General features: G+C 37.6%; 1 protein-coding gene and 1 long non-coding RNA gene across 2 annotated transcripts; one reads left to right on the top strand and one right to left on the bottom strand.

Moving 5' to 3' along the window:
- The first annotated feature begins 7560 nt into the window (after positions 1–7560).
- Positions 7561–8967, top strand: LOC125191010 (uncharacterized). Its single transcript, XR_016130527.1, has 2 exons — positions 7561–8486; positions 8791–8967. It is a non-coding gene; the product is annotated as an uncharacterized LOC125191010 (long non-coding RNA).
- A 10539-nt stretch (positions 8968–19506) lies between these two features.
- On the bottom strand, positions 19507–20857 carry LOC125186825 (1-aminocyclopropane-1-carboxylate oxidase 3-like). Its single transcript, XM_048083281.2, has 3 exons — positions 20675–20857; positions 20374–20600; positions 19507–20287 (listed from the first exon to the last, which is right to left on the bottom strand). Exons 1-3 carry the CDS (start codon positions 20777–20779, stop codon positions 19681–19683), a joined length of 939 nt encoding a protein of 312 aa, XP_047939238.1. The 5' UTR covers positions 20780–20857; the 3' UTR covers positions 19507–19680.
- Positions 20858–25155: the final 4298 nt, after the last annotated feature.

The following is a 25155-nucleotide window of genomic DNA, read 5'->3' on the forward strand; positions in this document are numbered from 1 at the left end:
AGGAGTTCCGGTCACTAAGAAGGAGATGCTTGTTTCTAGCTTTTTGGCTAAAGAAATTCATCTCCGCATTGCCAAGGGTCTCGGCTTTAAGCTTGAGTTGCTTGAATTGCACCCGGAGGTTGAGATTAGCGGTATCAAGACCAAGCGCAACTTGGGCCGCCTCCAAATCCTTGGCCGCTTGTTTTGCTCTCTCTGATATGTTGCTAAACTCTTTGAAGTTGAAATCTTTGAGCACAAGCTTGAACACCTTTATTCTTTGGGCAAGGATGAACTGCTTAGATCCAATCACCCTCATGCGCCAATGTTCCCACAGAAGGGGCTCGAATCCTGCATGGTTCATCCAAAAGTTAAAGAATTTGAAAGGCTTTGGATAGGATTTAACATCACCAAAGATCTTGTTTTGGCTGGCGAGTGGTCGGTCTGGAATCCCGGTGGCATAAAGGTCGTATTGACAATAAAACCCTTGTCTTGCCATTCCTGGTTGACCATGGCTCGGTCGATCTTGCTGAAAACCGTGCCATTCGACCATGTGAACGAGCATCCCGTGCACGGAGTATCCTGGATGCCAAGACGCGCGCAAGCACGGATTGGGCCGTCCATCTCCCGGTTGTCTGGCTTCTTCCTGCCGCGACGTTCATCCACATGCATAACTGCATTAAAGTCTCCGCTAACCAGGTACGGTTCGCCCTACATGCCAAAATTAACCAACGAGTCCCAGAGGAGTTGCCTAATTTCAGGTGAGTGTAAGCCGTAAACAAGGGAGAAATAAAATTCATTTCTAGAACGAGTGCACCTGATTTTTGTGTGTATCACTTGTTCTTCAATGCTAACCACATCCAGATTGACCATGCAAGGGTTCCAAAGAAGGAGCATACGGCAAGTGATGAGTTTGTTGGGCCGACGGGGGTCCGGACTCACGAGCACATAGACGTACTTCCAAGCCGGGAAGTACCTGGACATGAACCAATCAATATTCTTCTCTAATAACTTGGTCTCGATCAGACCCATAACATCTACCCGATTTGACTTGACAAAATCCACCACAACAGGTTGTCGGAAGGGCTGTTGCATGCCCCTAACGTTCCATGTCGTGATGAGGCTGTTGCATGCCCCTAACGTTCCATGTCGTGATGATCATTGAGACAGGTTGGATGTGTGAGTAGACTCGTCATGTGGACGGTTGGAATTAGCCAAAGCCTGATTCTTTGAAGCATGCACCTTGGTTCTCGTGGTCGGGCCCTCGTGTGCTTTGGGGTCGTGGATCCCCGAGCGACCCCGACTCTTGGAACGGTCACGGTTGCTTGCACCTTTCGCGCGGGGTGGTGCAACGCTGCTCATACCAGGGCCAGCCTTCCTACCCTTCCTCCCGGCCGCCTGCGCAACAGCCGTTTCGAGAGGTGGAAATGGGTCAGCATCCGAATCCCCTTGTTCCGCATCCACGTCAGGGTCACGGAGGGGGCGGCGGATGGTTTGCTTGGGTGGAGGCTCCATCACGAGTTCCTCGGCCTCATCCTCCGAGTCAACACATTCATCCTCTTTGTTATGCCCGGTGTTGATCTCAAAGGCATCATTACGGACATTAGTGAAACCCGCCATCATAAGTTCATGCGCTGGATCCGCATAGCCGGCGTCTTCTAAATCCATCTTAGCCGTCTCGTACCCGGTCTTCCCAGACAGCGCCTGCACATTCTTTCCCTTTTGTATCTTATGCGAGCTATGTCTAGCCGCTATGTCCGGTTTGGGCGAGCGTGTGTCTTTCACTCCCTCGGGTGGTGCCGTGTCAGGCACCTTCTCAGCGTTGTCGGCAGCCAGGGCAGCGAATTGATTTGAGGTGGCGACTGGTGCCACCGTGTGCCCCGACCCACTAGAATCACCCACAAGTCTTCCGGAGGGTTGCCAGACCTCCGGGTCAACCTTGCTAGCTCTCGGGTCCGCCTTTCTCGGTCTAAATGGGTCGCGGACATTCTGAGGTCTCGAAGAGTTCGCGGCCCCAACCGACTTTTCCCGGCCCCCGGGGCCTTTTCTATTTCTCGAGGCATCTCTGGTTCGGGACGCATCCCTCCCCACGGGCTTGTTTCTCGCATAGTTTGCCCGCCTAATTTTCTCTCTTTCCTCGGGGCCAGGGCATCCCGCCCCGTAATGGCCAAATTCTTGGCATATCCGACAGTACTTGGGCAAGGCTTCGTACACAATTTCTTGTGTAAACTTATCTCCCCCTAGCAAGATAATTTCAATATTCTTCCGGGGCTCATCCAACACATTAATGATAACTTGCACTCGAGCACCATCAAGCGTATTACGCAAGATAGTGCATTCATCAACCATCACCGGGGTGCCCACCGATGAGGCAATTTTGCCAATAGCCGACTTATTCCAAAGGGACAGAGGTAGATCCGGGATCCGGATCCAAATTGGGACATTGATTTTCATTTTCCGCTTAAGATCGAAGTCCTCCGGGGTTGGCTCCAAGACCAAGGGGATCCCGAAGATCGAGTGGGGCCCGTTCTCACGCACCGACTCCATATCCTTAGCATTGATGAAGCTAAAGATGATCCAGCCTTTTCTATGGAACGCGACCTTGACCGGGACATGCCAGCGCTTCGTCATGTTGTAGACGGCCTCCTTTCCCGGAAATCTGCCTGCAAACATACCACTAAGAGAAGGACCCCAGCCCGAGTGGATGGGCATGAGGTCTGAGTCAGATAAAGCAATTGACTTGGTGGTAGTAGAGATACCTGAGGCACTGAGGATCGCCCTAGCTTCAGGCGAACATATAGGGGCCGAGGCTTGGTTCACGGCGAGCCAAGCAGCCTGTTGTTCCAGCTCCAGGTGGAACTCGATGTCCTCCTTAAGATCTTCCTCTGATTTCATGTAGGCAACGCCGTTGTCATCCGTTCCCTCAAGGGGGATCTCATACTTGTTGCACAATTCACGGAGATCGAACTTTAATCCCCTATTCAAGCAGAGATGATCAAGGATAGCGTGCTTGCTTGACGGTGGCTCCATGCGATGGTGCTCCACCGAATCAATGTTGGTGGGAATGTCACCCTTATCTTCATTATCTGTCAAGCAAAAGTTAGGGGGAAAAGGGAATTCACAAAAGGAGTGATCCTTACCGAGTTGGCTCGAGGATGGGTCCGGGTGAGCCACGGGGATATGCAGGGGTTCCGCGCCAGAGGGGCCAAGCACCGCGCCAGCGAAGTCGGGGGGCTGTTGCGGCAAAGGCTCGGACGTCCCGGCCAAAGGCTGGGAACCATCGGCAAGGTCTGATCCAGCAGGTCCCGCATCACCCGGGCCGAGGATCTCCTTGCGAGAGGATTGCTCGGATGTCGGGGCTGTCTCGGCCAGGGTGGGCATTGCATCGGCACCCATCGAGCCAACTTTCTCCGTATGACTTCTCGTCGCGAGAGAGCCTGGAAGTGTCGAGGATGGTGCGGCAGATTTCTTCGGATGCTTGGCCATGGTCGCCAAGGCCGTGCAGCACTCGAATGTCTCGGCACAGACCGGTAACTGGTGGGTCGTGACGGAACACACACGCACACGGAACGTGAATGCGGCTTGAGAGATCCGCAGTGGTCGAGGGGGTGTCTCGGCTCGGCCAAGCACACGGAACCAACGCGTGCGAACATGCGAACCAAACCGCACAAAGGGGTGAGGGGGACACGAAAATAATCTAAGTGTTGAAAATGAACCTTTAGGGCATAGGGTGCCTAGGGGTGCGCCGAATGTCTCGGCAGGACGGCCTTGTACCGCAGGAGGTTCGAGCCACAGGGCCGCGATGTGGCCTCCTACACAAGAGGATTCTCTGGGTATTCCGAACCAAGAGCAATAACCTTCAGCTTCAGAACGATAAATGACGGGTTGACCCGGTTCTCAAGCCCCAATCCAAACTTAAGCCGACCCGACCCGACCCGGATCCGCGCCAAAAATCAAACCCTAGAGCTTCCAGCCGCCAAAATTCAAATTTGAATTCTGAGACTCCTCGATTCTTGGAAACTGACTGTTGGGGTGGCCGGTGCTGGCGACCCTTCAGCTTCCGGCGAGGCGGCGCCGGCGAAAGTAGGGTTCCGACGAGAAAACTCGCCGGAAAAACAGAGACTTGCAGGAAATTGCAGGGCCGAAAGCAGCGGCTGTTTCTGAGATTCTTCAGACCGTCTTGCGCCATCAGCCCGCCGGAAAAGCGCCGGAGAACACCCTGGGGACGGAAATCAGGCAAGAAAGCAGAAGATTGGCAACAAGACAGCCTTCCAAACAGCCCAGCCATACCAAACAGAGCAGAAAACGCAAGAGCACCAATGGAACAGTGACTCAATCGCAAATCTGCCACAAAAACAAAAAGGCGAGAGACAACCAGGCCGAGCTTCCTCCCTAATAAGCTAATAACAGAGATTAAAAAGCAGGAGGGAAAAGGAAACTTAGTCTGGGCGAGAATCGGTCGCGAGAGGTAGAACTTCAATGGTTGTTGCCTTCTTCGACTTCCACCCCAAAGAGCCGGCCTTAATCAATCCGACACTACTTCGCCGGTGAAGAGAAGCGAGCTCTGGATTAAGCGCTCAACTAGGTCCGAAGAAGGAAGCTGCAAACACGAACTACACCTCTGCTGAATCTGGGATTTTCACCACGAACACCTCACTGCCGGACGAACACAAAGCAGCTGCCACAACCAGTTCCTCCCCTTGCCAACAACACACGCCTCTTCCACCACCAGCAGAGGTGGCTTCCGACACTGCAGGGTTGGAGGGGAAGTCGTCGGATAGCCTGGAGAAGCTCCCAAGTCGCCGGAAAGATGAAAAGACCGAGAACCAAATTACCGAGAAAAACAGCCCAAATCCGACTCAAATCTGGAGTTTGCTGACTCAAAAACGATGTTTGGAGATTGAGAATCTCTTCCACAAAGGCTTGAATCACCAGAAACGAAAGGGAAGGGGGCAGCGAGCGGATTAACGAGAGGAGAGAGCTAGAGAGAGTGTGGAATCTAGAGAGAAGTCGGAGAGAATTCTTCTAGAGAGAGAAAATCTCAACCACACTATTGAGAGCTCTACTCTAAAGCGGCGTCTTTTAGCTCCACAGCATGTGGTGCTGTGATTCTCCCACAGTAGGGGATCCAGCCCCTATAATTTATCATCATTAGATACGAATCAAGGGTAAATACACCACACGCATAAAGTATTTCATCAATGTTTAAAACTATTACAAAAAGTTTTAATTCTATATATCTCATAAAAAAATATAATTAGTGTTCTAAATAGATACATTAGTCTAAATTACTCTAATACAATTTCTTTTCTTATTTCATTGCCTGGCATTACAGGTACTCATACCCAACCCGAAACTAGTGCTTCTATATGTGATAATATGAGATCCAAGTTTGAGTAAGCTGAGTTTGACCCTTCAATCGAAAGTGCTTCAAACCAAAAGTTGGATTCGTAAAACCACTAATATTGTTGAAGCTTGGCTCTTCACATGTCTTTTTCGAACTCTTTATGATTATCAAGACTAGTGTAACACCCGTGCTATGCACGGATCTTTAAATTATTATTATAATCATACAAATTTAAAAAATTAAGCAAACACATTTTCCTAATATCCTTTTATTGTATGTATTAATTCGAAAATAAAATTTAAAAAAATAAATATATTAGTAAATTATACATAATGATTAATTTAAAAGTAAAGAAATATTTTTGGTTAAAATCAATTCTAACAAAAAAGATTTCTTTCAACTAATTTATGAACAAATAAATATAAAAATAATTATATTGTGTCGTTAAACAGCAAAACGTGCTATGCACAATAACTTGTTTGTGTAAATGATAGTATAATATTAAATTATTATGCATCAAAATTAGAAAATTTAAAATTTATTTACTAGAATATTTATTTGTGTATTATAATAATATTTCTCTATATATTACAAAATAAACTAAATATCGTAAAAATTCCAACAAACATGAAATCTGTTGAAATTTGTAGTAATGAAACAAAATATAGGAATAGTTAAACACTTATTGACACATACTGAAATGTTTGTTGATATATTATAATAATGTTTCTATATACATTACAAAATAAATTAAACATCTCATAAAAGTTCCAAAAATATCATAAAATCAGTAGAAATTGTAGTAATATTGCATAAAATAAGAAGAATCAAACACTCAAGAATTGGCAGATAAATATTAGTATATGTAAAAATTGTATATAATCATAAATAATAAATACAATATAAATATTTGTAGATAAATATTATTTCATTTAAATTCAAAATATTCTATTAAATGTAGTTTATAGTAAATCTATTATAATTAAATATATAAGCATAGTGTGTTTATAAATAGAACAAATTTTCTAAAATTATTAACCTTTATCACCATAATTATCATGTCACTACTATTTATTCAAATACAATTTTTATAATAAGATTTCTTATTTTATTTTTTGTTACACTTAATAACATAAATATTGTCAAAAAAATATTCTTTTCTTCTTAAATTATGCAATATATGTTATATAGGTAAAAAAAATTATAAGTCATCAAATCAAGAAAAGCAACATAATATTATTTATGATTACTGATTAATATTGTTAGGGGCCCCACCCTAACTCCGCCACTACATGTAATGTCAACTATATATACAATTCATGTCAATTACTCACATATAATGTCAACTATGTGTACAATCCATGTCAATTACATATATAATCCATGTCAACTACATACATATAATGTCAACTACATATATCTACATGTATTATATGTAAAACGTTGTTGTTGACATAAATAATATAGGTCGTTGACATGAAAATATTTGTTGTTGACGTTAATTATTTTTAAAATGTTGTTGTTGACATAATAGTTGACATAAGTAACGTATGTTGTTGACATCGTAGTTGACATAATGTCTCTATAGTTGACATAAGTAACTCTATATACCGGCATATATTCCCGGTATATACCGGTATACCGCGGTATTGAAAATATAATACCGTTACTATACCGAATCTTTCAGTACGATATCTTACCGTACCAAAAAACTACGGTATACCGAAAAATCAGTATTTTCGGTATTTTTTTGGTACGGTAAGTCCGGTATTCCGGTATAATTCCCCACCCCTAGGATTACCCAACAAATCTGTAATGAAACTCTCGAATAATAATGAAGAAGGATTACAGAACAGGAATGAAAATGTGCCTTCTTGTGTCATTAGTCCATATTAGTTTTTATTTTTTTATTTTTTATTTTATTTAAGGTTGAACTGTTATATCTAAATAGTCACAACTGCAAGAATATGTATAATCTCCAACCAAGTCTCAGTAGTCAAATGAAACATAGAAAATGCAAACCAGAGTTAAAACCTTAATTCAGGACATCATTATGTAGTTGAAACATAGAAAATGCCTTCACTCTACATTGCAAAACGTGGAAAACCTTCATTCTCAGCTACCGCGAACCTCTTCAGAACAAACTTTAATTCGTGTTCAATCAAGCTTGATATATTGTGCAGTACTTCTATAGACTCAAAAATCTTCTTCGCTTGCAATGGTCCTAAAAATTGTACAATGGTCCTAAAAATTGTACTCCCTTACCCTAGATGTTAATGTATTTATTTTGCAATTTTATTTATGGATTACAATTATGTTGCAATTCCAAGTTTAGAATTTGGATAATTTGGTGTAGATTAAGTCTCTATAAACTTTGTTGGACTGAATTTTATAGGTTTTGGAGTTAGGGATGCATTGGGTTGGAGATTGAGAAAACTTAGTAGAGTATTTGGTTGTGTGTTGAGTTTATCAAAGTCAGTTTTAATTTTTCTTCTTTCAAAGTAGTATATATTTTTCTATCTAGTAAATATATTTGCTTCTGTTGGATCTCTAAATTGTACTCTGTTTATCAATAGTCGGGTTGTATATGTGTTTTTTGCTCCAATGTAAACACTTATGGCTTCTAAGGACGGAGCAATAGTTGTTTTGTTTTGCAAGACAAACCAAATATGTCACAAAGGTAAAAAACTATTGTTTTTTTTTTCTTTTTTTCTTTTTTGGTGTTCATTTGATAAGAATTTAAAACATAGTTAAAAGAATACTTAAGCTTTGTTCCTTTTTAACTACATTTCATTTTTTGCCTTTTGTTCTACGTATACATATTTGAGATCATAGGTTTTTCTCTAAGTGTTTTGCTTTTCATATTTGATATTTTGCACTTTATGTCTAAGAGTCATCTTTGTTTGTTTCCACAAGGTCTTAGATGCAACTTCCCCTGTCCAAGATATGTGGAGTATAGAGTATAGATTGCATATTTGATAAATTGTGATCTGTAAGTTTCATATTTCAAATTGTTTATTGTTTTTAAGTGTGATATAATCCCTATGGTTGAATTTTACAAAATTGAGGTAGAGAGAAGCTATTTCCAGATTCATTCGGAACATCTTGCAATGAGGGAAAGGGTCCTCAGATTACTACATCCAAGTACGATCATGCGAGCATAGTATGTTGTTTATTACTTTCGTGGAGTAAGCTTTGACAGTGAGACTTGATACATTTTGTTTCTGATTTCACAGTTACTCAATGCATATTAGTACTTTAATATCTTTAAAATTTAGATTGTTCCACATAAGCATTATGTTTTGGACTCCATATAAGGATTTGTATATTTCCTAGGTGTTGACTAAGTTTTTTAAGAAGTGCCACCAAGGAGTCTCATATCAATATATTGCCCTGTTTTCTTTACATGTCTTTGTCTAAATGATTGGTTTTGTTTAAATTTTGATTTAATTGTGTATTGGATGCAGGGTATTGAGTTGCTTGGACATCCTAATGGTCAAATATTGGGGAGAATATGAGAATGGAGGCTTAATAGAATAGGTGAAGCGATCTTGGAATGTAGTTTTGTAGGATAATTTTAACACTTCATATTTGAATATTGTATGACTTCTATTTCATTGAAAGTACTAAGTAAATTGATGATATGATAGTTGTTTTACTTCGTATTTTGAATGTTTATTATAATTATGCCTCTTGAAAGAGAGAAAGTTTAAATAATTGAAGAATGAAAAGTTTATATATATTTGAAGAAGCAAAATATAAATTATATATATCTACAGATAAAAATGTAAATTATAGAAATTTGCACGGAGAAATATAAATATATATTTGTATAGGAGGTCATTAGTAATTTTAGAATTATAATAATGAGTGTAGTCATAGATTACGCTATAAGGCACTTCTAAGTGCCACACGGTTGATGAAATTTTTACGTGTAATAATACTAAATCTTTAATTACGTGTGATCTTTAATTACAGTCACCGTTAATGCACTTCCTTAAGGTGCCATTATAAATAAAGTGTAATGACAACATATTTCTAGTGGCAATTTCGAGTGCCATGATAAGCTAGTTTTGTAGTAGCGGTGCTTGCTTTGATAGTGTCCAAGAACATCGGTATCTCGCATCTTCTCAATTAGATAACTGAACCTGTTCAGAATATCAAGCTCTTGCGGCCTCACAGCTTGCATTTCTAAAATAAACTCGTCATCTTTTTTGCGCGGATTCAAATCAGGCCGAAGTCCTTTTCCGAACGACAAAAATTAGTCAAGTTCTTCGTCTTCGGCTAATTGAGGCTGATAAATGACATCATTGTATTCTCTATCCATGGCTGCAGCAATGACATAAATATTCTTGCTTTTGTAGCGCTCAACAAACAAATCAATGGCGTCTCTGAAAACCAGTGAAGGTGGAGTGGACCTGGAGGGGCCGAAGAGGGTGGAGTGCAAATGTTATCGTCGGAAGCTGCAGATACAACTGTTGTAGCGGCAGATAAAGCGGCGTTGTTGCTTCCATTGCCAAAAGGACGGCCTCTCTTTGCTGCGGATGGAGCGAAGCTGCCCGCAGCTTGGAAATGAGATTTTAATCACTTGGTGCCATTGTTGGATATGAAATATATGAACTCTTTTGTAGGAACCGATTAGATGGAAAAAATCGAGAAATGATAGGTCTTCACATGCATACATTACAACATCCCAATAGATCCTTGGTCCAAACGACATAATACTTACTTTGATAAAGATAGGCAAAGATGATGTGGTGAATGAAGTTAAGAACAGTGCTTTAGGGCACCTCTTGGAAATTAAGAAAGGAAGAAAGACTAATATGACCTTACACTATCTACTTGTACTACAGATTCAGGCGAATGCAATCCCACTGAATGAACTTTGGTTTCTGGTAGGTGGACGGTTTATCAAGTTTTCTGCCAAGAAGTTCGCCCTCATCACAGGGCTCTGGTTTGGCAAATCCAATTTCCAATACCACGACAAAAAATGTAAAAAGCCTCATTCTAGAAGTCTGTTCTACACCCATTTCAATCGTAAGAACGTAAACAAGTTACGATTGACAATGCTATGTGCCGACTTCTCTGCCAAGAATTTGGATTGCACGGAGAGCTACATAAAAGCTGCATTGTTGATTATCTGCTACTTGACCGTCTTGTGCAGAGACAACTGCTCAATCGATTCTTGGGCATGGCATCTAGTCGAAGACTACGAGCGGTGGAATGCCTATCCTTGGGGGCAAACTCAATGCTGGTGTTATCGTCTTACGTTGAATATGCTGGACCGACATTAAATGTGGATAAATATCATTGCAATGGTCTGATCTGGGTCATACAGCTGTAGTCTTATGAGACCATTGCACAACTAGGACAACAATGTGTGGAGCACATATCTAAAGAGGCCATGCCTAGATGTTTGAAGTAGATGTCCTTAAATTGCAGGAACGAATTTGATAACTTCAACGAAAATCTAGACGTAAGTTTACTTTAATTATTAATTGTTAATTTAGTTGAATGAAGAATGTTACAATATATTTTATTTTGCAGTTGATTGTACATACCTCCTAGGAACCTACTTCTAAGGAGTTAGATACAACATATATGAAGACTCTGGAGAATGGGCAATTGTTCGACATGGTGTATCATCTTCCCCGAAAGCCGGTAAACTAGGAATTAGAGATTGTACATAAAATCCCAGAGGTGAGGCTGGAAACGGAGAAGTTACCAGACAAAATTGAACGACGTAGCAGGAGAAATGGTCTAACATTGAGTCCTTGAAAACTTCCATTTTGTTAGATGTCGTCTTCATCATGAGACTGTCTTACTTTCTTAGGGATATTGAATAGGAGCAACCGCAAGAAAGTAGCACGAGCTTCGATTCTTATGCACCCGCAAAGAAGGAAATTTTGAACGATGCCAATTTCATTGCCCAATTAAAGCTCAAGCTGATGAAGGCTAATGCAGAAGGTTTAGGAGATAAGGGAGGTGAAGCTGAAAATGAAGTCGAGAAACAGAATGCAACATTAGATGTCGAGAAGCTGAATACAGAAGATCAAGGAGATGAAGCTGAAGATGAAGTGGATAAAGAAGGTGTCAAGACGTCCAAGGAAGAAAAAAGGATCCCCAAGTGAAGGAAAATAGTAAGCAACTATGAGGAACAGTATGTGGCATCACATGAAAGTATAAATGCTGATAAATCTTTAGCTGGACACATGAGAAAAAAGCTTCTCTTTTTGATTTGAATTGGTTGCTTTTTGATGTACTCCCATATGCGCCTACGGGTTATTATCCGAACACTAAGATAATGCGAAAAGCAGATACATGAATCGGTTGTAATATGTCGCCTCTAATGCTGCTCGACAATTGACTGATATTCGTTTAACTTTCTAGCAGTTTTTAAGAGGTCGTACTGTGATGATTTTCTGAGCTTCTGCTTTCAAAAGTTCAATGTGGGTTGTTGGACTTCAAGAAATAAGTACTTATCGACCTTTGTCTTTTCATGAATTTCCCATGAGTTTCTTGCAATATATATCACCTATTCTAACATGCCATGTGAACTGATGGAACCTTTGCAGAAATAATATAGAGCCACTTCTTCAATATTTTATGAGGTATGACAAGAGAAGCCAACTTGTCTACCAAATAGTTATTTATATTGCCTTGATATTCATTGTACTAGGCCTTTATAAGAAAAAAAATTGAAAGACATTGAAAATTATATACAATCCATGTCAACTACATATAGAATAAATGTTAATTACTTATATAATACATGTTAAACATAGAATATGTCAATCCTATGTTAACAACAAACATAACCAATGTTACTAACATGCACACACATGTAAAAAACAAGCATAATCCATGGTAAATGCATACACAAATCTATCCTCTCACCGGCAATGGAAAACGAAATGCCATCAGCCGAGCAAACGAGAAGACGAGATGTTTTTCTCCTGCATTGAAGATGCTGAAATAATTAATGCACCACCTACCAAATGAGGTCATCAGCCGAAGCGTCATCATGAAATCTCCTACACTTGGCGACTAAGTGTAATCAATATTTGGTGGTTAACCGCCAATCATCCTACTTGACACTATAATCAAGTTGAAGGGAGAGACGGGATGGACAGAATCTCACTCCAACGCCACTACCTCTACAACGGAAAATGGACAGCTAAAACCAACACCATCCTACTTGACACTATAATCAAGTTGAAGGGAGAGAAGGGATAGACGAGCGAGAAGTTACCTCAGTACTTCTTGATGACAGCGGCTTCCGAAATTGGCGCTCAAGTAGGTCAAGTAGGTATGCAGTTCAATGAAGCCGAGCTCGTCATCCATGTCAAAATCCTGTCCCTACGCTATTGAAACTTTAAAGAGGTTGTGAACCATCCGGGGACGTACTGGGATAAGAGTGAGATGTGCATCTTCTTTGATGATTGCGTCTAGACGAAGATCCTGCAGGTGATCTTTCTATTGTTTCAATTATGGCTCATATCATGTTACAATAGATGGCATTTTCCTCTAACAACAATAACTTCCTCTGTGCAGAAGCACCCCTTCGCTGGAGGATTCACATACTGATCTCATTAGCATCCCATCCTCAAGTGATGTTGACTCATCTGACGACTCTGGTTGTTACGAGGTTGCATCGGACAACAAAGAAGTGAACTCACCCACTGTCTTCCCCAAACCCACAGTCCGCCGCAAATTGTTCGACGATGACGTCGAGGCCACTGGAATCCATGATTGCTAAGGGGATATATTGGATTGATGTCGGACCACATGGGAACCTGCGCACAAGGTTGAAGAAAAATCAGACTCTGCCCAAAGATTCCATTTATCAAGAATGACGGGGATGGCACTTCACAGATAAGCTCGCACGCAAGTTCGTTTGCTTCTAACTCACCTATAGGGTGGCGGGCTCATCTTCATAACTGAAAGAGCTAAATCGAGCGTTGGAGACAATAATATGTCAGGTCACTCATATATTCAAGTGGACTATGCTTTTGGGTTTTGAATATTCTCTATCATCCTTGGTAATTTGTCATTAGTATATACATATATATGTTCCCTACACTACTGAACCAACTAATTTTGTTACGGTTGCACAATATTTTGGTGGTAGTCCTTGACTCGTTGATGCTGATATGATGTGTAAAATAGGGTGTGGTTGTGTGTACATATTGCTCCCCAATCGTACGTAATGGATGTTTGGTTTGTGTTCGATTAATAACCTGGCTCTTCTGGTGTGAACCTTTGAGTATTGTAATAAGTTTCATTGTGGGTACTCTATGGATGTAGGGAGTAAGAAATTTTGAAACCAAAAACTCGCTATGTTCTGCTCAATGAGCCTGAGCACGTAAACAAGATATGCATTGGATGGCATCCCCATAAACACGTTATATTAATGTACAATTGAAACCACAATTCTAATAATGTTAACAGAAAACATTTACATGGTAAACGAATACATAAACTATGTTAGTCACACGAGTAAGCATAAGCTATGTGAATATAGTGCCTCACCATGTTAATAGCAAGTATAATCCAAAATATGCATACACACCCTGTTAACAATAAGCATGATCCTTGTTCATCCATGTCCACAACATGCAATATAACTACATATATAATAAAACAACTACGAATCCATGTCCGCAACACTTAACTACGAATACATGTCATATTGAAACATATACAATCCATATCAATTACATATATAATACAAACAATGCAAATACATTTACAATTCATACCAAGTCATGTTAGCTACATATAAAATCCATGTTAAAGACATATACAGGTCACGGTACATACGAATACAAGTCATATTAACTTCATATAAAATCCTTGTCAATTACATATATAATACAACAATGTAACTACTTATAAAATCCATACCAACTACGAATACACGTCATGTTTACTACATATATAATACACGTTGATACATAAATCTGTCATGCTATCTACATATATCATTTTCATATATAATACAACAATGTTAAATACATATACAGTCCATATTAACTATGAATACAAGTTATGTTAACTACATATAAAATACTTGTTAATTACATATACAACTCATTTAATCTACATATACAAGCCATGTTAACTAATAACAATGTTCACAATTCACATGGCTTGTATGTACTAATTTATGATTTACACTTATGCGAACTACTTACTTTTTAGTTCTACTAAAAATTATAAAAAATAAAAATAAAAATGTACTCCATCTCCCTAGGTAATTATCACCGCTCTCTCCTCAGAAATTGTAATTAACCTCGGTAAACCTAATTAACGCAAAATTTGTGTGGAAACCAAATTTGTTTGGGGCATTTCAGTTGGCGAACCTGAGTTTCCTTTTCATCTTCCGATTCTCAGTTGGCGAAACCAAAATTCATCTCCTAGCAACTCAAATCTCTCGGCGCATATCCCTCAGTAATTATCACCGCCCTCTCCTCGGAAATTATAATTAACCTCGGTAACCTAATTGACACCAAAATCTGTGGAAACCAAATTTGTTTGGGGCATTTCAGTTGGCGAACCCGAGTTTCCTTTTCATCTTCCAATTCTCGGTTGGCGAAACCAAAATTCATCTCCCAGCAACTCAAATCTCTAGGCGCATTTCAGTTGGAGAACATAATGAGGTGTTCAGAAATTCAAATCCCAACTTATTCGGTATCCAACGAAGGGGAAGATAAAATACCCGTCCTTCTGGTAATTTCATTTATTTAAATTTGTTGACATCTAGTTAAATCTTCCATTATTAGAATAGTTTCATTCAAATACTGTTATGGGGTATAGAGTTATGTGAAATGATAATAACTACATTCCAGTTGAAACTTCTATAAGTATTGACATCTAGTTAATCTTTCATTGTAATTTCAGTGTGATTCCAGTGGAAACTTCTATAAGTGTTGACATCTAGTTAAAGAGGTATTGAATTCCGAGTAGATTATGGTGATTCCATTATTAGAATAGTTTCATTGAGATTCCAATTGAAACTTCTATAAATGTTGGCACCTAGTTTATCTTTCATTGGAATTTCATTAAGATTCCAGCTGAAACTTTTATAAGTGTTGACATCTAGTTAAAGAGGTATTGAATTTTGAGTAAAATTTGAGGAAGATAAAATATCTAACAGCTATTACTTAATTTAGTAGATATAGAACATTGTCATTTGTTTCAAGACAATTGCAGTTTTGGAGAATCCGGAATATGCATATCAATATCTTGCCACTTAATAATGAACAACTCTATTCATGCACCATAGCTGCATAGAATTCAAACAATGTTAAATGCATATATAAACCATGTTAACTACTAATAGAAGTCGTTTTGAATATATACTATTCATGTTAATATATAGTATATAGTCCATGTTAAATACTAATTCAAGTCATGTTAACTACATATATACAATCCGTGTGAACTACATGTGCAATCTATGTTAAGTATATATACAATCTTTGTGAGATACATGTGCAATTCATGTTACATACGCATACAAGTCATATTAACTAGTTTACATAGATTATATTGGTAGTCGATGTATGTTAACAACATGCATAGAATATGTAACTCATGTAAAACCAATGTTACTAACATGCACATAACATGTGCAAAGAAAGCATAGTCCATGGTAAATGCATACACACACCATGTATATTAAATGAGAAAGCATAAGCCATGTAATCCATGAAAATCAATGTACGATGATTGAAACAACAATTCTAATAATGTTAACAGAAAACATAGGCTATGTGAATACACACACCGTTAGTAATAGTTTATGTTTAATGAATACACACACAATGTTAGTCACAAGAACAAGCATAAGCTATGTGAATAAGGTGAGCACATCATGTTAATAACAAGCATAATCCATGAAATGCATACACAGACCATGTTAAAAATAACTACATGTATAATCCATGTCCATCCATGTTCATAACTACATGTATAATACATCACGTAACTACGAATACAGGTCGGGCGCGATCGGGACCCAAGAAAAACGCCTGGGTCGGGCGTTTTCTCTCTCTTTGATTTTTCCGTCTAACCCCCTCCCCCTCTCCCCCTCCTCTCTCAAATTCCTCCCACAAACTTCACTTTAGCACACACACCACCCACGTTATCCTCCCAATTCAAGAGTTGAATCAAGCAATTGGTGGATTTGCTCAAGAACAAGGCATAACTTGGAAATTTCATTTTTCCCCCTTCTAAGCTAAAAAGGTACTATGATTTTTCCCACTCTCTTCTTGATTTCACTTGGTCTTATGATGGGTATTGATGATTTGTTGCTGAGGTTAGCTTAATTTTCGAATTTGTGAAGGATTGAGTGATAAATTGCTAGTTCAAAGATGACTTGGCTTGAATGGTTGCTTTAAGCTTGTAATTGCTTGAATTTTTTGTGGTTTTGTGTCTTGGAATATGACATGCTTTGTTTAGTGATGAATTTTGGTGGTGAAGGCCATGGCATATCTATTACTATATTTGACTAACTTACGAGGCTTTTTTTTATCATACTTGACACAATTAAGTTAACGTGATTTTCAACATGACTTTTTATCCTAAATGTTATGAACTTAAAAGTGGTTTAAAATATCATAAAAGTATCACGGTTGCTTATGTAAAATAAGATTTTGATGAAAATATTTTATTCGAGTGAGTTTGGGAAATATTAAACAAAATGTAAAGTTTGTGATATTATATACCAATTTTAAAGTTCGTAGTAAATACCAAATTTTAGGCAAAGTTCATGATTTTAAAGACCAATATCCCTTATATGTTTAATAATCTTTGAGACTATGAATTGTGCCATGTTTTGGAAAAATATTGTTTTATAAAAAATTATAACTAGTTTAAGAGCAATTATATTAAAAGATCTCTCACACATATGCTATACTTGACTTATTATTTAATTAAATGACATCATTTAGATGAAATCAATCACAAATTCATTGTTTTGATTTTGTTCGCCAAACATATTAGGACATTTTTCTATAAAATTTTGGAAGATAGACTTTTGAGCCGTTTACTTTTTATAATTTTTCCTATAAATAAACAAGTGGCGAAAATTGAAAAAACGACCTGCAGTAGATTTAATTTTAGATAACTTTGCTACTTGAGCTCATTGCATTTTTTGCGGCCCATGTCTGTTGGTAATAAGACAGAGTAAAAGCCCAAAATAGATTTGATAATTCTTACTGCTCATACTGATATAATATATCGTCTGTTTATTTTCTCAAATTGCTCTAGGGCCCAATTATAGCTCTCTTTTAAAACATACTATAACTCAATTTGCCTTATTAAAAATAATCACTTTCCTAAATGGCACATGTAGGACGTCAAATTGGGCACCTGATACCCAACCCAAAAAATGTGTTCTCAATCCCGAAATGACCAAAACATGCTTCGTGATATCAGACCTGAAATAAGTTTCCAGTACCTAATTATTCAATTCGGGTATCCGATCCGGATCAAACCGGGTATCAAAAATCCCAAAATTTCAAACTCTGTGATCCTTCTTACTCCCTCCGTTCCATAGTAATGGAGACGTTTCTTTTCGGCACGGAGATTAAGAAAAATTGTGTTAGGTGAGTTAATTGAAGGAAGAATAAAGTGGAAAATGAAAAAGGTAGAGAGATGAAGAGTAGGTATGGAAAAATATGTTGACTTTTACTAAAAAGGAAAATAACTCTATTACTATGGAACGTACTAAAATGGAAAAATGACTCTATTACTATGGAACGCAGTGAGTATTTAGTAGGAGGTTGATTAAGTTATTGCCTTCTAATTTTTAATGAAACATGTAGAATACGACAAATAAAGTGATTATTTTGAATGCATAAGGTCAAAAGTCTCGTGTTCAAATCCATCGTAAAACGATCTTTAAATTTCTCTTTATTTGCCAATCAAGAAAAGAAAGAGTAAAAGGAAGTTCCCCCACTCTGCCAAGGTTAGAAAAGGCACTTCCAAGCAAGATTATGTCCTTTTCAGGTGCATCGAGTCTAGATTCTTCAATGTTGTCTTTTGTTTTTTACACTATTTTTCTTTAGTTATGAACATGTTGGACTAGGTTATTTGTGGAATTTTTGGTGAATATGCAATGTTTCTTGTGTAAAATTGGTGTATTTAAGTTCTATGTTACGATCTTGTAGCTATTTTGGTTGTCCTTGTGTTTATGCTCTGTTTTGATTGACAATCTTATGAATTGATGTTTTATGTTGTTGCAATAATTGAGATGATAATGACACATGAATTGGGGATGACTAACACTTTATCTTCATTGTTTAGAAACTTGAGACTATTTGTGAAGGCTTGAATCATATGTGCTATTTGGAGTTGCTTGACAATTACTTTGAAGAAGACTTTGATGTTAATAAGTACTTCCTCCATCCCAGATAATTCGTCCCAGTATTCCATTTCGGTCCCACATAATTTGTCTCATTTCACTTTTACCATTTTTGGTAGCGGACCTCATATTCTACTAACTCATTCCTACTCACATTTTATTATAAAACTAATACTTTAAAAGTATGACTCATATCCCACCAATTTTTTCAACTCACTTTCCATTACATTTTTTAAAACCTGTGCCGGATCAAAGTGTCCCAAATTATGTGGGACGGAGGGAGTAATGTATATTCGGGTTGGATAATTCGAGATGAGACTTAACTTTACCTCCTTGTTATTGATTTCACCCGCCTTGTACTAAAACAGGTGAAATCCTCATCCAAGGCCCCACACCCATTCCGACAGAGTACTGATGAAGATCATAATCTATATTCTCATCTTATTTAGATTTACCAATGAAGTGATTATTGTGGGATTAAATTACCCCTAGAATCTGCCTTTTACATTCTCACGGACATCAAATATATTTATATCCAATTTGCCTCATTGTTCCCAAATAATGAGGCAAATTGGATACAAACTCCCCCTTTAAATGCAGCATGACTCTGCCTTATTACACTTGATGCATATTCTATTCAATATTCACCTTTTACTTAATGTTGCGGCGATATCTACTTTAACGACACTGTTGATTTTCAAAAGTAAGCCTTTTTAGCAGCTGCCCCTGATCTTCAATTACTATGTTTCTGATTTATAAAATTCAAACAGAGTAGTACAGTATCATGCACCACTAAAAAATCAATCACCACTTAACACAAGAATTCATTTCATAGAAACAATAATTAATTATTTGAGAGACTTCTTCAAAGCTGAATCATCCCATCCCACACACTAATCTAGCAAGCACACACACAGATACCATATGATCTAAACACAGCCGTAGTAATAACATAATAATAACACAATAAAAAATGGAGCAATGATCAAGCAGAGGCGACAGTGGAAGCATCTTCGAGATTCTTAAACGCCTCGAATCGGGGCTCCTTCGCCTGGAACTTGAGGCCGGCATAGAGCTTCATGTAGTCCTCGAACACGAATTTGGGGTAGAGCTTCTCCTCGTTTTCAACAAGCGCCGGGGCAGGATAGATGACCGCGTCGTTCCCGGGGTTGTAGAAGGATGCGAGCGACATCCGCGTTCCGTCCGTCTGCGCTATGACCCTGTGCAAGACGCTCTTGTACTTGCCGTTGGTGATGACCTCGAGCTGGTCCCCGAGGTTGATGACGATGGAGTGGCGCATTGGCGGCACGTCCACCCACTCGCCGTCCTTGAGGAGCTGGAGGCCGCTCACCTTGTCGTCCTGGAAGAGGAGGATGATGCCGCCGGCGTCCGTGTGGGCCCGGAGGCCCTTGATCAGGTCCGGCTTCGGGCAGGGCGGGTAGTTGCTGACCTTGGTGCCGAAGTTGGGCCCATTCGAGCCGTGGAAGGCCTGCTTCAGGTAGCCCTTTTCCAGGCCCAGATTCTCGCACAGCAAATCCAGAAGTTTCTCCGCTAGCTTCTCCAGCTTCGCGGCGAACTCTCTCATCACGTCCCTGTTGTTGTTGGTAATTTGATCTAATTTAATTGCGATTTCGATGATTTATGAAATTAGTGATAATTATGTTATAGTATGACTGACTTGTACTCCTGATCGAGGTCGGGGATGTCGGAGATGTTGGAGACGGGGAGATGGCGGAGGAAGAAGGTGCTCTCCCAGTCGAGATCGTCGATCTCGGACTGGACAGTCTCGAGGCCTTTGCTGGCGACCATTTCATTGAAACGTTGCTCCATACATTTGCGGTAGTGCTCCTTCGTCAGCCTCTCCACTTTGTCCATGAACTCCGGCTCGATTCCGTGCTCCACCACCTGCAAATTTCAATCAATAAATTACTAATATAAATACATTCTCGCAGATTCTGAAGGAGAAGGGAGAAATCTACCTCAAAGAAGCCCCAGTTTTCGCATGCGTCTTTGATTTGCTCCATCATTGCGCCTCTTTCATCTCCATTCATCTTCTCCAAGCTGATCACTGGAAAATTTGCCATTTCTTTTCTCTCTCTTGTTGTGTATGAGTATACTACAAAGTAGGCTTGTTTGGCGATGAGTTGATTTGGGTATATGTTGAGAGGTTGGATTTGATATTTATAGGCGTGGAAGGGGATGAGATTGACGTCTCTTGCTTGTTTGTTAGTCCCATCTAAAATATTAACTTCATCCTAATCTAAAAGTTACTATTGCTAAGCTCAACTACAACCGTTCATTCCTTAATCCCACATAAAAATTTACTAGGAGTATGTTGTTATGGTAATTCATATATCGGGAGTATATACGTAGTGTGTTTGGATTCATATAATTGAATCTCACAACTCAATACTAGATGGATAATTAAACTCCCCCCCCCAATAAAATAATCCCTACAACTTAATCCTAGATGGATAGTCTCATGATAATTAATCATAGCTTCTCCCCTCCTACTAAAATAATCCCACAACTTAATCCTAGATGGATAATCTCATGATTATTAGTCATGACAACTGAACGCCACCTTAAATTATACTCCATCTTGGTATTATTTTATCTAGAAAATGCCTAGTTGTTAAATTCATCCACAATTTGCGTCCTGTTAACCTTGTATTCCGCTAATCTCATCTAAAAAATTAATACTACCTTGTTAACCCCTCTACTTATCATAAGGAATTTTCCATCCACGGCCTTCCTAGAACTTGCGATGAGTCAATATGGTCTATGCTCAATTCTCTTTTTCCATGTCGTGTTTGAATTCTATTTTTACTTTGATAATTCGGTTTGAGAAAATGAAAAATTATTAGGCATCATTTAATAGAATATAAATATAGCGTGGAACAAATATCCGAGATGGGCCAATTATTTGATGGTGTTATTGTAAAAAAATGCAATCTGAAATCGTCACTTACTCACTTTCGACTACCTTACTATTATAGAACAAAGTGATCATCTAGTTATATGTAAACAAGAAAGTGGAGTGTTTTCCTATTCTAGTCGGAAATCAAGTTACATCTTTTTATTTACTTAAAGAAATGTTAGAGTTGTTTTATAAGTAATAAATAATGAAACTTGTATATGGCTCGTTTTATGTATATTTTTAGCAACACTAAGTTCATTATTCATGCACGTGACGCAACAAATTATAGCGATATAATTTCCACTTTATTGTAAGTCCTTACCGATTCCAAACATACCTTAGGAAATAGTAGTACTATTAATTAATTGTTACTCCTACTATTATTGAGGGATGAGACAATGATATGGGTAAATTTTAAAAAAAGAATATATGTGGAGAAATGAGTGAGTGGGAGTGGGAACAGGGGTCGTGGAGCATGTATGTGGATCACATCTAATGGACCCCTACCACCTTGGATCGACTCTGTTTTAAGTGGGCCCTTTTACTTTTATTTGCCTAATTCTTTTTTATTCAATTTGCATGAACAACAACTTTTACTTCATTTTTCCTTGTTTTAATATTCAAATTGAATCCAAGAATTTTAGACTTAGCCATCACGCCTAATATTCTCATGTTTTGACTATTTTATATGGAAACTTGACTGAAACCTTTCAAAGTGAGAATACATTCACAAAAGTATCTAAATAGTAATAAATTATTTATCTTACAATGCTCCAAGGCAATTGATGTCTTCAACAATACTAGTGAGATTATACATTTCTATTTCCCCACATGTATGTATTTTCAAGGAATGGAAAGAATTTGATCATTGGCCAACCACGCATAGAAAGGATAGAAAGAATTTGATCATTGGCCAACTTTGCAAACCTCTAATTCCTCTCTTTGAAATAAAATTCTTTACTTGTACTCTCTTCTGTTCTATGTTGATAAGTTTCTTTCAAACATATAGTACTAGTAAAATGTAAGAAAGTTGTCTTTAATGGATTAAATAAAAAAATAAAATAAAATAGGAGAACCAATAAAGTAATGCTAGTACATGATAGAAAAGAGAGTAATATAAAAAAGAACAAAATAAAAATGATTGAATGCTTTGTTTTTTCAATAAATAAAATAACTCAAATATATTTAGGAAAGCCAAAAATAAATATGAATCAACTAATTTTTTTATTGAGGAAGTAATTTTTATATTTTACATGGTTTAATGAACTTAAGTTATTTTACCTCTCATCAATCGTTCTGCCAATGAACCTAATCAATTATAAGGTGATCGCTTTCATATAGTGATTACAGGTTTAATTATACTTGTAGGATTGAAAATGATACTACAAGAAATAATTTCCAATTATGGACGACATTGACATTATGAAGGAAATACTGATTCCACAAAATTATTATTATTATTATTATTATTATTATTATTATTATTATTATTATTATTATTATTATTATTATTATTATTATTATTATTATCTAAATCTAGTCGTTTTGTTCCGTCAGGAGAAAAAAAAAAGTCCATCTGAAAAAGGCTAGGTTTTCAATGGCATCCATAGGACAGAATATACTGCATTATTCATAGAAATTACTGTACTTATTAACTTTTTTTATTATTAATGTAATTAATTTATTAATGAGATTCTATTCTGTTAGTTTTCATCAACTTGTTTTATGGCTTAATAATAGCAAGGCTAAACGTGCAGGCAGCGATAACCTGGCATACGTCATTATGATTAATAATAGTAATAGTCAATTAAGACCTTCAACATTATTAGCTAATTACGCGATTTGCTTTCAAAAAGGGTAAATGTCGGTGGAGCACCATTGAAATATTAATGTAATGTAAGTTTGACACCCATTCAGAGTGTTTAGTTAAATGTCAAATTCAAAGTTTGAACACTCGCCATTATCTTTTATTCTATATATATGTAGTATTTAGTTTAATTTTTATTTTGTTTACATCTCTAATTGTGTAAGTTTGTAGGACAATGCGTGTGTGGAATGGATTTATGGTAGTTTGAGAATAATTAGATACTAAACCATCTTTACCTAAGATGCATGGCCCCAACATAGATAAAAAGAAAATGTCGTTACTCATCAGATTTTAGTATTTATTGTAATTTGTTTATTTGGTTTGTAATTATTTAAACATGTGAAAATGTAATTATTCTTTAAAATTGTTACAATAATACATTCATAATTATTTGACGACAATTAAGTTAGGCAAAACACATCTAGAAGCTCTTATACTTAAATAATTTATCTCATTTGGTCTTTGTACTATATATTTTGTTTCATTAGATCTTTTTACATTTTAATTATTTATTTAGATCCTTATACTAATGCATTTTCATTTAAGATGTTTTTATACTTATAATTTTAATTTGGTTGGATCTTTATTTGACAGAGTTCATAATTTAATTAAATTTTTCTTGTGTAATTACATTTATTTATTTCTCTTTTTTCACTTATTTATTTTGAAATTAATCCTGTTGTAATATTAACTCAATAATAATTTTAAAATGATAAATTTATTAAAAAATTATTTTTATCCCAATAGTTCTTGAGGTAATATTGTAGCTGAATTATTTCCAAAATAAAAAATAGAAAAAATGAAAACTAAATAAATGTAATTAACACAATAAAAGTTAACTAAAATTTGAAGACCGTTAAAATTCAATGCATGGGCGAGGAGAAGAGAAGACTCTGGAAAGATGATTAAGAAATTTCAATTGCGAGATAAGATGAACAATCCTTCTTAAATTAGGTTGATTTTGTATTTAAATAGGCGACTCCATTCCCATAATGAAGCCTATATATTTTGTTCTTAACAAAGCTGCGAACTAATTAATATAGGTATGTGTTCTGACTTTCAGAAAATTTTATCATGATCCATCTACAATATGTATCAGATATAGATTGTTAAATTCTTCAAATCTTTGTCCCACATCGGCTTGGTGATGATCCTAACTTCTCTATATAAGTGTGGATAACCCTCCCCCTTATGAGGCCTTTTAACGGGTGAGTGACCCATTTCTAATATGGTATCAGAGTAGGGTCCAAGTCAATGATGGTTTATCTCTTTATCTCTTCTCTTGCCTACCCACGTGATGGAAGTCCGATGTGTCATTCCAGCCCACACGTGAGGGGGCGTGTTAAATTCTTCAAATCATTGTCCCACATCGGCTTGGTGATGATCCTAACTTCTCTATATAAGTGTGGGTGAGTGGCCCATTTCTAATATAGATATAATTTTATGACAAAACACATCTACACAAAATAATTATACAAGGACTTAATAAAACAAAATGTATTAGTACAAGAACCTAATAAATTTTTAGAAGGAGAGAATTTGTGATAATTGCGTAATTGATTTCTTAGATAGGCTAGGATTGGAAGGTAGCCTGCACGTCGGCCGTTTTCCTTCATAATCTTGACCGTGATTCACAAATCATCGTGCATTGGTTGCGAACGCACCTTGACAAA

The sequence above is a fragment of the Salvia hispanica genome, chromosome 5 (genome assembly GCF_029641045.1).
Source record: "Salvia hispanica isolate PSC_SH4W2 chromosome 5, Shi_PSC_v1, whole genome shotgun sequence".
NCBI classification, from domain to species: domain Eukaryota; kingdom Viridiplantae; phylum Streptophyta; class Magnoliopsida; order Lamiales; family Lamiaceae; genus Salvia; species Salvia hispanica.

Bases quoted from the DNA above. Each gene is read 5' to 3' on its own strand.
- LOC125186825 (XM_048083281.2), bottom strand. From the start codon at position 20,779: ATGGCAAATTTTCCAGTGATCAGCTTGGAGAAGATGAATGGAGATGAA. The intron at 20,601-20,674 runs GTAGATTTCTCC...TGAAATTTGCAG, and splicing joins AAAACTGGGGCTTCTTTGAG to GTGGTGGAGCACGGAATCGA. The intron at 20,288-20,373 runs GTCAGTCATACT...CAACAACAACAG, and splicing joins GACCTCGATCAGGAGTACAA to GGACGTGATGAGAGAGTTCG.